Consider the following 12,948-nt stretch of genomic DNA (forward strand, 5'->3'; position numbering starts at 1 on the left):
AAACATATATCATGATAAGGATTGCCTTTGGGTGCTTGTTAAACAAATGAGTTACCAAATTCAACTACAGATCAGGGAAGGAGCCCAGGAAACTTTTTTTTGTTTTTTAATTATCCCCTCTTCCCAGGTGATTTTTATTTGTAGGAAAGTTTGGAAAATACTGATTTAATTGATCAGAGAGAACATGAGGATGTAAACAAGCCAGGAATATATCTGACTTATTTGGAACCTATGAATAAGACTTCCTTGAATGGAGCAGAGATCTGTTTCTTTCCCTGTATACAAGTATAGAAAGTGGGGTATGAGGTTGAAAGTAGACTAGAGGTAAGGTTATAAAGGTAGGTTGCCTTCAATATTAACTATGAAATTAGGACATTGTCTTATTGACGGTGGTTGCATATTAAAGTTTTTTTAACCAGGGATCGACATGCTTACATTCTTGTTTTGAAATGTAGATCCACCAAACAAATTGATTTAAATGAAACAATGTTGGAAAGAGAAAAATGCACAAACCACGATTTTTTAGAGTAGGAATGAAGAGAAAAGTGAAGTTCTAAATACTTTGTGAAGGAAGAACTAACAGGATTTGGTGACTGGAAATGGGAGAGACAAAGTCAAGCATAGTTGTGTTATATACTTTTTTTTCTTTAAATATTGAAGGGAAAGTATACGAACTTCCTTTAATAACATGTCTTAACCTTATGAATGAGAAATGTGGGAGTGATTTAATTTTAACAGAAATGGTAATTTCAGAATTTAGGGAATATAATGTATCTTCTATACTCATGTATAATTTCATTTTATTTTAGTCATTTGTGTATGTCTTATCTCTTCAGTTTTGAGCAGTGGCTTTTTTTTAATTCACATTTGTATCCTTCAGTGTATCTGTGTGTATGCCATGCCTATAGTAGGGCTCAATAAAGGTTTGTTAAATAATGAATTAAATTAATGCTTTAATTCTTGAATATCGTTTTAAAGATCTCTAGGAAAAAGAATAAGTGGTCGATTTTAGTAGCTTTGTAAGTTGAAATTGTTGTTATATTGCAATCATCATACCTGTTTTGACCTTTTGATATTCTTAATTGCAGAGTTGAAGGAAGCAGTAAAATTCAGTATCGTATAGAGCAGCAGCAGCAACAAATGCGGAATTCAGCTAGGACTCCCAATCTTGTAAAACATTTTCCATTGGAAGACAAGATGTCCCCAGCATCTCCGATGGATGATATTGAAAGAGGTAAAATCTATGAGTATGTAATGGCCCTTTAAAAGAAATTATTAATAAATGTTAAGTGAAATTTTTCACTTTAATTGACAAGGGAACTAACTGTAAAATTCTAAAAACGTAATGTTTTTTGTTATGGTTCTAGGGGAAAAGTGTAATTTATTATTTAGAGTATTATGTACATAAGCCTGTGTCTGTATAACAGAATTTATATTTTTTATTATTCAGGGGAAAAAGTAACTGTTTAGATATGTGTAACTGGAGTTTTCTTCTTTTTGACAGTTGTGATGATTCCAGTTTAGTCCTTCACAGCGTCTTCTTGTTGAAGTTTTTTTTATGTGTAGCCAGACTATAGATATCTAAGATGTAGCCAAACCACTAGTGGAGTGAGAAGATGTAGTAAGCCAAAGCAGCAGGCAAGTTCTTCTGAACTGCTGCTCACTTCTCAGCAGGAAGGTGCTTCTAGAGAGGCACAGTCTTTTTGAAAGTAAGGAAACTTAAATCTCCATTTTTTTCTAGCTGCAGTTTGGGTGTTTATGTTATAGTAATTGTGGTAGGAGTAAGACCCTGGTCACCAAAGTTTATTTGTTTCTACGCTTTCCCTTCATAACTTGCATATAGCTCTCCATTTCCACTTGCCCCCTTCTAGGCCCGGTATCGTATTAGTTCCCTAATATATTAGTGTTCCCTTTACAAATGATAAGGAAAATATAAGCTCAGAACCCTTGTTGCTACAAGGAATCTTGAATTTTATTTTATTGTTATATCTGCTTCCAAAATGGATTTGAATCATTATATCATTTTATATATGTGTACAATAAAAATCTGGAACAGAAAATTAAGATACTAGAGGGAAGAGGAAGCAAATTTGCTAATTATTAAGACATTAAATTTATATCTGAGCTTCCTATCCACTAATACAAAACTGAAAACTTTAGTATATTTTGTATTATCTAAGAGGTTCCAAAGATTTGGAATCTTCCCTGCTACTAAATTCTAAAAGGAATTCATCGTATGGAACCTGTTCTTTGGAGAATTAAACTATGTAGTATCTTCAACTATAATTTTACAATACAAAAAGAAGATCCTCTATGTGGCAGGTTTTTAGCAGAGACCTTAATAAAAACATTGTATTGTAGAATATAAGTTAAGTTAATCCAAGCATAAGATCTAACTTTGTATAAGAATTTACCTTGAGATGTTTGCAGAGCATGTTCCTTAGACTATCTTCTTTTAAATATTTTCTTAATATTTGATCCTACTATGCCAATGCCTACTGCTATGGTTGAAACACTTTTTTTAAGTTTATGATTAGATGTCTGTCAGCTTTACTAGTGTTTCTCTGGTTTAATTTTTACATTTACCTGTTTGGGCTATCTGGAATTCTAGTTTAAGAAATAAGAATCTAAATTTCCTTCCTCCCCAACAGTGTAATTACATAGATATTGATAGAGAATCAACAAATATAGTATTGAAAAAGAGTATCAATATCCATTTTTTAAACAAGCCAATATTTCTTCTGCTGATATGAAAAGCCATTTTTTTAAACATTCAGCTTATTTATTTATTTATTTAGATGTTGGGGGTAGGAGTTTATTAATTAATTTATTTATTTTTGCTGTGTTGGGTCTTCATTTCTGTGCGAGGGCTTTCTCTAGTTGTGGCAAGTGGGGGCCACTTTTCATCATGGTGCGCGGGCCTCTCACTATCGTGGCTTCTCTTGTTGCAGAGCACAGGCTCCAGACGCGCAGGCTCAGTAGTTGTGGCTCACGGGCCCAGTTGCTTCGTGGCATGTGGGATCCTCCCAGACCAGGGCTCGAACCCTGTTCCCTGCATTAGCAGGCAGTTTCTCAACCACTGCGCCACCAGGGAAGCCCTTGAAAAGCCATTTTTTAAATTCAATTTTTATTTTATATTGGGGTATAGTTGCTTTACAACGTTGTGTTAGTTTCAGGTGTACAGAAAAGTGATTCAGTCATACATACACATGTATCTATGCATTTTCAAATTCTTTTCCCATTTAGGTTATTACAGAGTACTGAGCATAGTTCCCTGTACTATGCAGTAGGTCCTTCTTGATTATCTATTTTATATATAGTAGTGTATGTATGTTAATCCCAAACTCCTAATTTATCCCTCCCACCTTTCCTCTTTGGTAACCATAAGTTTGTTTTCAAAGTCTGTGAGTCTGTTTCTGTTTTGTAAATAAGTTCATTTGTATCATCTTTTTACATTTCACATATAAGTGATATTATATGATATCTGTCTTTCTGTGTCTGACTTATTTCACTTAGTATGATAATCTCTAGGTCCATCCACGTTGCTGCAAATGGCATTATATCATTCTTTTTTATTGCTGAGTAATATTCCATTGTGTATATATACCGCAACTTCTTTATCCATTCATCTGTCGTTGGACATTTAGGTTGATTCCATGTCTTGGCTATTGTAAATAATGCTGCATTGAACATTGGGGTGCATGTATCTTTTCAAATTATGGTTTTTCTCCGTATATGCCCAAGAGTGGAATTGCTGGATCATGTGGTAGCTCTATTATTACTCTTTTAAGGAGCCTCCTTACCTTTCTCCATAGTGGCTGTACCAATTTACATTCCCACCAACAGTGTAGGAGGGTTCCCTTTTCTCCACACCCTCTCCAGCATTTATTGTTTGTAGACTTTTTGATGATGGCCATCCTGACTGGTGTGAGGTAATACCTCACTGTAGTTTTGATTTGCATTTCTCTAATAATTAGCGATGTGGAGCATTTTTTCTTGTGCCTTTTGGCCATCTGTATGTCTTCTTTGGAGAAATGTCTGTTTAGATCTTCTGCCCATTTTTTGATTGGGTTGTTTATTTTTTTTGATATAGAGCTGCATGAGCTGTTTGTCTGTTTTAGAGATTAATCCCTTGCCAGTCGCTTCATTTGCAAATGTTTTTTTCCATTCTGTGGGTTGTGTTTTTGTTTTGTTTATGGTTTCTCTTTGCACTGCAAAAGTGTTTAAGTTTATTTTTAGGTCCCATTTTATTTTAAGGTCATATTTGTTTATTTTTTATTTTATTTTCATTACTCTAGGAGGTGGATCCAAAAGATATTGCTGCAATTTATGTCAGAGTGTTCTATGTTTTCCTCTAAGAGTTTTATAGTATCTGGTCATACATTTAGGTCTTTAATCCATTTTGAGTTTATTTTTGTGTATGGTGTTAGAGAATGTTCTAATTTCATTCTTTTGCGTGTAGCTGTCCAGTTTTCCCAGCACCAGTTATTGAAGAGACTGTCTTTTCTCCATTGAATATTCTTGCTTCTGTCATAGATTAATTGACCATAGGTGTGTAAGTTTATTTCTGAGCTTTCTATCCTGTTCCATTGATCTATATTTCTGTCTTTGTGCCTGTACCATTCTGTTTTGATTACTGTAGCTTTGTAGTATAGTTTGAAGTCAGGGAGCCTGATTCCTCCAGCTCCATTTTTCCTTTCAGGATTGCTTTGGCTATTTAGAGTCTTTTGTGTTTCCATACAAGTTCTGAAATTTTTTTGTTCTAGTTCTGTGAAGAATGCCATTGGTAATTTGATAGGGATTGCATTGAATCTGTAGATTGCCTTGGGTAGTATAGTCATTTTGACAGTATTGATTCTTTCAATCCAAGAACATGTTATATCTTTCCTCTGTTTGTGTCATCTTTGATTTCCTTCACCAGTGTCTTACAGTTTTTAGAGTACAGGTCTTTTGCCTCCTTAGGTAGGTTTTTTGATGCGATGGTAAATGGGATTGTTTCCTTAATTTCTCTTTCTGATTTTCATTGTTAGTGTATAGAAATGCAAGATATTTCTGTGTATTAATTTTTTATCCTGCAACCTTACTGAGTTCCTTGATAAGTTTTAGTAGTTTTCTGGTAGCATCTTTAGGATTTTCTATGTATAGTATCATGTCATCTGCAAAAAGTGACAGTTTTACTTCTTTTCCAATTTGGATTCCTTTTATTTCTTCTGCTTCTCTGATTCCTATGGCTAGGACTTCCAAAACTATGTTGAGTAAAAGTGGCAAGAGTGGACATTCTTGTCTTCTTCCTGATCTTGGAGGAAATGCTTTCAGCTTTTCACCACTGAGTATGATGTTAGCTGTGTGTTTGTCATATAAGGACTTTATTATGTTGAGGTATGTTCCCTCCATGCCCACTTTCTAGAGAGTTTTTATCATAAATGGGTGATGCTGGATTTTGTCAAAAGCTTTTTCTACATCTATTGAGATGATCATATGGTTTTTACTCTTCAGTTTGTTAATGTGGTGTATCACACTGATTGATTTGCGGATACTGAATAATCCCGGCATCCCTGGGATAAATCCCACTTGATCATGGTGTATGATCCTTTTAATGTACTGTTAAATTTGATTTGCTAGTATTTTGTTGAGGATTTCTACATCTATGTTCATCAGTAATTCTGACTTGTAATTTTCTTTTTTTGTAGTATCTTTGTCCGATTTTGGTATCAGGGTAATGGTGGCCTCATAGCATGAGTCTGGGAGTGTCACTTCCTTTGCAATTTTTTGGAATAGTTTCAGATGTATTAGGTGTTAACTCTTCTCTAAATGTTTGATAGAATTCACCTGTCATGCCATCTGGCCCTGGAGTTTTGTTTGTTGCAAGTTTTTAAATCACAGTTTCAATTTCAGTACTTGTGATTAGTCTGTTCATACTTTCTGCTTCTTCCTGGTTCAGTCTTAGAAGTTGTACCTTTCTAAGAATTTATTTCTTTTAGGTTGTCCATTTTCTTGGCATATAGTTGCTTATAGCAGTCTCTTGTGATCTTTTATATATCTATGGTGTCAGTTGTAACTTCTCCTTTTTCATTTCTAATTTTATTGATTTGAGCCCTTTCCCTTTTTTCTTAATAAGTCTCGCTAAAGGTTTATCAATTTTGTTTATCTTTTCAAAGAACCAGCTTTTAGTTTCATTGATCTTTTCTATTGTTTTCTTCATCTCTATTTCATTTATTTCTTTTGTGATCTTTATGATTTCTTTCCTTCTACTAACTTTGGGGTTTGTTCTTCTTTCTCTAGTTTCTTTAGTTATAAGGTTAGGTTGTTTATTTGAGATTTTTCCTGTTTCGTGAGGTAAGATTGTATTGCTATAAACTTGCCTCTTAGAACTGCTTAAGGTAATTATCGATATGTATGTTCTGCTTGTCATTTTGTTCATTGTTTAGGATTTGTTTTTGTAGGTGTTTTTTCCCTTCCTCTTTTGTTCTTTTCTCTTTTGATTTGATGACTGTCTTTAGTGTTGTTTGGATTGTATTTTCTTTTTATCTGTGTATCTATTGTAGATTTTTGGTTTGCAGTTACCATGATGTTTTGATATAGCAGCCTATATATATATATATATATATATACATATATGGTTGTTTTAACACATTTTTTACCAGAGATGTATTACAGCCACAGGTGTTAGTTTTTGTAAAAAATCCCCAGTCAATAATGTGTTAAGTTGCTGTTCTCTTAATTTCAAATGTATTTCCAATATACTGCATTTGTACTCTCCCCTTCTCATGATTGCTGGTTTTGATATATTTGTGTATGGATGATATCCTAGCTTACTGTATGTTTCTCTTTACCTGTGGGCTTCTCTTGTTTCTAGTTACGGGCTTTTCTTTTCCACCTAGAGAAGTTTCTTTAGCATTTGTTGTAAAGCTGCTTTGGTGGTGCTGAATTCTCTTAGTTTTTTGTGTCTGTAAATCTTTTGATTTCTCTGTTGTATCTGAATGAAAGCCTTGCTGGGTAGGCTATTCTTGGTTGTAGGTTTTTCCCTTTCATCACTTTAAATATATTGTGCCACTCCTTTCTGGTCCGCAGAATTTCTGCTGAAAAATCAGCTGATAAACTTATGGGAATCCCCTTGTATGTTATTTGTTGATTTTCCCTTGTTGCTTTTACTATCTTCTCTTTGTCTTTAATTTTTGTCAATTTGAATAATATGTGTCTCAGCATGTTCCTCCTTGGGTTTGTCCTGTTTGTGACTTTATGCACTTCCTGAACTTGAGTGAGTGTTTCCTTTCTCATGTTAGGGAAGTTTTCAGCTATTGTCTCTTCAGATATTTTCTCAGGCCCTTTCTCTCTCTCTCTTCTCCTTCTGGGACCCCTATAATGCAAATGTTGGTCAGTTTCATGTTGTTCCAGAGACATCTTAAACTGTCCTCATTTCTTTTCATTCTTTTTTCTTTATTCTATTCTGCAGCAGTGATTTCCACCTTTCTGTCTTCCAGCTCACTTACTTGTTCTTCTGCCTCATTTATTCTGCTATTGATTCTTTCTAGTGTATTTTTCATTTCAGTTATTGTATTTTTCATCTGTTTGTTCCTTAAATCTTCTAGCTCCGAAAAGCCATTTTTGTCACATGCAGAATTTCTTTCTGGACTTAAGTCTATCTCACAACATAAGATGTACAGTGGCAAATACAAGTATGAAAAATGGATCAGATTCACTAATGCTTTCAAAGTTCAAATTTTAAGATTAAAAGATTTTTTTTTCTAAAATTTAATAGTTTCATTCTTGCAATGTCTGACACTGTGAAGGGGTTACAAGAGTATGCCTAGAAATGAATAAGCTAAAAGTTTAACATAATTTCAAGGAAAAATGGATAAATTCACTTCATAGTGGGAGGTTTTTAGTATACCCCCTCTCAGTAATTGATAGATTCAGGCAAACCCCAGATTAATAAGTTTTTCAAAACACCATTAAGAAACTTGAACTAAGTAGACATACATAGCACTTCCACTGTTCGAGATATACAGGTTTTTCAAGTCCATGTGAAATTAAAAAACAATAGAAAACTGACCATGTGCTACATAGCAAAGCATCTCAACAAAAAAAGACATTTTGGGACTTCCCTGGTGGCACAGTGGTTGAGAATCTGCCTGCCAATGCAAGGGACACAGGTTTGATCCCTGGTCTGGGAAGATCCCACATGCCGCGGAGCAAGTAAGCCCATGCATCACAGCTACTGAGACTGCACTCTAGAGCCCTTGAGCCACAACTACTGAGCCCGTGCACCAAAACTACTGAAGTCCAAGTGCCTAGAGCCCATGCTCCACAACAAGAGAAGCCACCACAATGAGAAGCCCACACACAGCAAGAAAGAGTAGCCCCTGCTCGCCACAACTAGAGAAAGCCTGCACGCAGCAACAAAGACCCAACATGGCCAAAAAAAGACATTTTTTTTTAATTGAAGTATAGTTGATTTACAATATTATATTAGTTTCAAGTGTACAACATAGTGATTCAATATTTTTATAGATTATAATCCACTTAAAGTTATTATAAAATAATGGCTATATTTCCCTGTGCTGTAAAATATATCCTTTTTAAATTTTATTTTATACATATTAATTTGTATCTTTTAATCCCATACCCCAATCTTACCCCCACCCTCCCCATGGGTAACCACTAGTTTGTTCTCTATATATGTGAGTCTGTTTCTGTTTTGTTATACACGTTTTGTTTTATCTTTTAGATTTTATATTACACATATAAGGGATAAGATACAGTGTTTGTCTTACTCTCTCTGACTTATTTCACTAAGCATAATAACCTCTAGGTCCATCCATGTTGTTGCAAATGGCAAAATTTTGTTCTTTTTATGGCTGAGTAATATTTCATTGTGTATATATGTGTGTGTGTGTGTATAAATACCACATCTTCTTTATTCATTTATCTGTTGATGGACACTTAGGTTGCTTCCATATCTTGACTATTGTAAATAATGCTGCTATGAACATTGGGGTGCATGCATCTTTTCAAGTTAGTGTTTTTGTTCTCTTTGGGTATATACCCTGGAATGGGATTGCTGGATCATATGGTAATTCTATTTTTAGTTTTTTTAAGGAACCTTTATACTGTTTTCCATAGTGGCTGCACCAATCCATATTCCCACCAACAGTGTACTATGGTTCCCTTTTCTCCACATCCTTGCCAACATTTGTTATTTGTAGACTTTTTGATGATAGCCATTTTGACAGGTGTGAGGTGATATCTCATTGTGGTTTTAATTTGCATTTCTCTGATGATTAATGATGTTAAACATTTTTTTAATCTACCAGTTGGCCATCTGTGTATCTTCTTTGGCAAGAGTCTATTCCAGTCTTCTGCCCATTTTTAACCAGGTTGTTTAGGTATTTTTGGATATTGAGTTTTATGAGCTGTTTATATATTTTGAATATTAACCCCTTATTAGTCATATTGTTTGCAAATATTTTCTCCCAATCCGGAGTTGTCTTTTCATTTTGTCATTAGTTTCCTTTGCTGTGCAAAACTTGTGAGTTTAATTAGGTCCCATTTATTTTTGCTTTTGCTTCTTTTTTCTTAGGAGACAGATCCAAAAAATATTACTACAATTTATGTCAAAGAGTGTTCTGCCTATGATCTCCTCTTGGAGTTTTATGGTTTCAGGTCTTAAATTTCTGTCTTTAATCCATTTCGGTATATGGTATAAGGAAATGTTCTGATCTCATTCATTTACATGTAGCTGTCCAGTTTTCCCAGCCCCACTTATCGAAGAGTCTGTCTTTTCTCTATTCTTGCCTCCTTTGTCATAATTGACCATAAATGCATGGGTTTATTTCTGTCTCTTTATTCTTTTCCACTGATCTATGTGCCTGTTTCTGTGCCAGTATCATGGTGTTTTGTTTTGTTTTTTTACATCTTTATTGGAGTATAATTGCTTTACAGTGGTGTGTTAGTTTCTGCTTTGGAATGTGAATGGAGCCACTATGGAGAACAGTATGGAGGTTCCTTAAAAAACTATCATGGTGTTTTGTTTTTATAAATTTATTTTATTTATTTATTTTTGGCTGTGCTGGGTCTCTGCTGCTGCACGCGGGCTCTCACTAGCTGCAGCGAGCGGGGGCCACTCTTCGCTGTGGTGCGGGGGCTTCTCATCGTGGTGGCTTCTCTTTGTTGTGGCGCATGGGCTCCAGGCATGCAGGCTTCAGTAGTTGTGGCGCACGGGCTCTAGAGCACAGGCTCAGCAGTTGTGGCACACACGGGCCCAGTTGCTCCACAGCATGTGGGATTCTCCCAGAACAGGGCTCAAACCCACACCCCCTGCACTGGCAGGCAGACTCCCAACCACTGCGCCACCAGGGAAGCCCTATCATGGTGTTTTGATTACTGTAACTTTGTAGCATAATCTGAAGTCAGGGAATGTGAAACCTCCAGCTTTGTTCTCTTTTCTCCAGACTACTTTGGCAATTTCGGGTCTTTGTGGTTCCATATGAATTTAAGGGTTATTTGTTCTAATTCTGTGAAAAATGTCACGAGTATTTTGATAGAGAAAGAGATATTTTTTTCATTTATCTGCTTGGTCGTAGCTAAAATAATTGTCAACATCCAGTACTGGTGAGGATATAAAGGGAAACAAATGTGTGCATACATTTTTGAAGAAACATAAATTGACATATATTTTTTTGTAGAAAAATTTTTCCTGCAAAACACTTAGAACAGGGTCTAGCACAAAGAAACTACTATATAAGGTTTTGATTTCATTATCATCCTTATTTGCTAATAACTGTTAAATTAAAAGTGTGCCTATTCCTTACCTAGAAAGTCTAGACATTTCTCTTATTGTGAAACTTAAACAGATAGATACATAATTACATAGGTATACATATATCAGTCACATAAGAGTGTTCAATGTGGCATTTTTTATACTAAGGAAAAAACGGGAAAATCCTAGGTGCACATAGAGAAGGGATTACAATACTATACACCCCTATTAAAAAAGAGCTAGTGCACATTTTAGTAACAAAGAACGATATCCAAATATATTATTAGGTAAAAATGTTTTTACGTATTATACAATGTGTGTGAATGTGTATGAACCATTTTTGAAAACAAAATGTGTATATAGTTGCAGATGCATAGACGAACTTGGAAGAATTATACTAAAATGTAAGCATTATCTTTGGGAGTTTGGGAGTTTCACTTTCTGTGGTGCAAATTGTTATTTGAATTTTTACAATGAACTTGTTATTTTTCAGATAATGATTATTTATTGAGAAGACAATATAATGTAAAAACAATGTTAATATGAAACCACTCATAATCTCACCACCCTAATGTAACTGTGTTAATTTCTGCCTATATTGTATATATTTTTAATATTTATTTATTTGGTTACACTGGGTCTTAGTTGTGGCAGGCAGGCTCCTTAGTTGCGGCTCACCAGCTCCTTAGTTGCAGCACATGGGCTCTTTAGTTGTGACAGGAGGGCTCCTTAGTTGTGGCTCCAGGTCTCCTTAGTTGCGACTTGCTGTCTCCTTAGTTGTGGCACATGGGCTTCTTAGTTGCAGCAGGCAGGCTCCTTAATTGCAGCTCATGGGCTCCTTAGTTGCGGCACATGGGCTCCTTAGTTGTGGCATTCAAACTCTTAGTTGCGGCATGCATGTGGAATCTAGTTCCCTGACCAGGGATTGAACCCAGGCCCCCTGCATTGGGAGCATGGAGTCTTATCCACTGTGCCACCAGGGAAGTCCCTGTATACTTTTTATGTTATGTAAAAATATGTTATATTTTATTTTTGGGGCAACTACTATGTGCCAAGTCTTCCTGTACATTATTTCAGTTAACCTTTAGAATTTTTCTTAAGAAATAGTTCAAACACATAGAAATTACAAAGAATAATGTAACAGATTATAAACCTACAACTTAGATTTAACATTTTACCACTTTAGTTTCAGTTTTTTAAAAAATCACAGAAGATTCTTTCCTTTCCAACACATTCTCTTCCTTTTCCTATCTATGCACATGTCTGAATGTACTCTAAAGGATTTATATACTTTGCTATTCCTTGAAACAGTTTGTATGTGGTAGATTTTTCTAAATTTCTTTAATAACGATAGGTTTGTTCAGTTTCTATTTCTTCATTCAGTTTTGGTAATTCATATTTGTCTATTTCTTCATTCAGTTTTGGTAATTCATATTTGTCTTGAAAATTATTAGTTTAATTCACATTTTCAAAATACTGGCATAATTTGTCCATATAAATCTCTACAATGTCTGTAGTTATGGCACGTTTTTATTCCTAACACTGATTATTTGTGCCCTTTCTCTCTTTTTCTTAACCAATATTTCTAGAATTTGATACATTTCATTAGGCTTCAGTGAACCAGCTTTTGGTCTTGGTGAGACATAATAAATGTGGTGACTAAGAATGACATCTTCAGAGTCAGACTACTCTCATTCAAATCCCAGCTCCATTACTTATCAGCTGGGTGGCCTAGGGAAATTTACTTAACCTCTTATTCTCTCTGTGTATGTTTTCTCATTTTTAAAATAGAGATAATAATTAGGATTATTGAGAGGATTAAATGCAATAAATATAAAGTACCTAAAGCAATTCCTTGTACTAGGAAGTATTCAAATATTAGCTATTATTTTAATTTTTATTGTTATTTTCTTTTTCCTTTTTTTACTGTTTCATTAATGTATGCCCTTTAAAAAAAATTTCCTTCTTTGACTTGCTTTGAGTTTGCTGTGTTGTTCTTATAATTGGATGCTTAGTTCATCTATATTGAATTTATCTTTTGTATGCATTTAAGAGTTTAAATAGCTTTCTAGGTATCACTGTATCTAGTAAATGACACTTCCATGGTAGATAAATTCTAAAAGTTTTTGTAATTTCAGTTCTTAGACAATAAATCATTTATAAGAATGTTTTGTGGTTTCCAAATATAT

At 34.6% G+C, this 12,948-nt stretch overlaps 1 protein-coding gene across 3 annotated transcripts in view; it reads left to right on the top strand.

The window, feature by feature from the left end:
- EAF2 (ELL associated factor 2) overlaps positions 1-12,948 on the top strand; it is a 122,630-nt gene that overhangs the window by 80,815 nt on the left and 28,867 nt on the right. For all 3 annotated transcript variants that reach the window (XM_081235125.1, XM_081235124.1, XM_081235126.1), the window contains one exon: positions 1,089-1,234. In XM_081235125.1, coding sequence (XP_081091251.1) covers positions 1,089-1,234 — 146 coding nt within the window. The remainder of the gene's footprint in view (positions 1-1,088; positions 1,235-12,948) is intronic.

This window comes from Mesoplodon bidens (genome assembly GCF_964165515.1).
Source record: "Mesoplodon bidens genome assembly, chromosome: 5".
NCBI lineage: Eukaryota > Metazoa > Chordata > Mammalia > Artiodactyla > Ziphiidae > Mesoplodon > Mesoplodon bidens.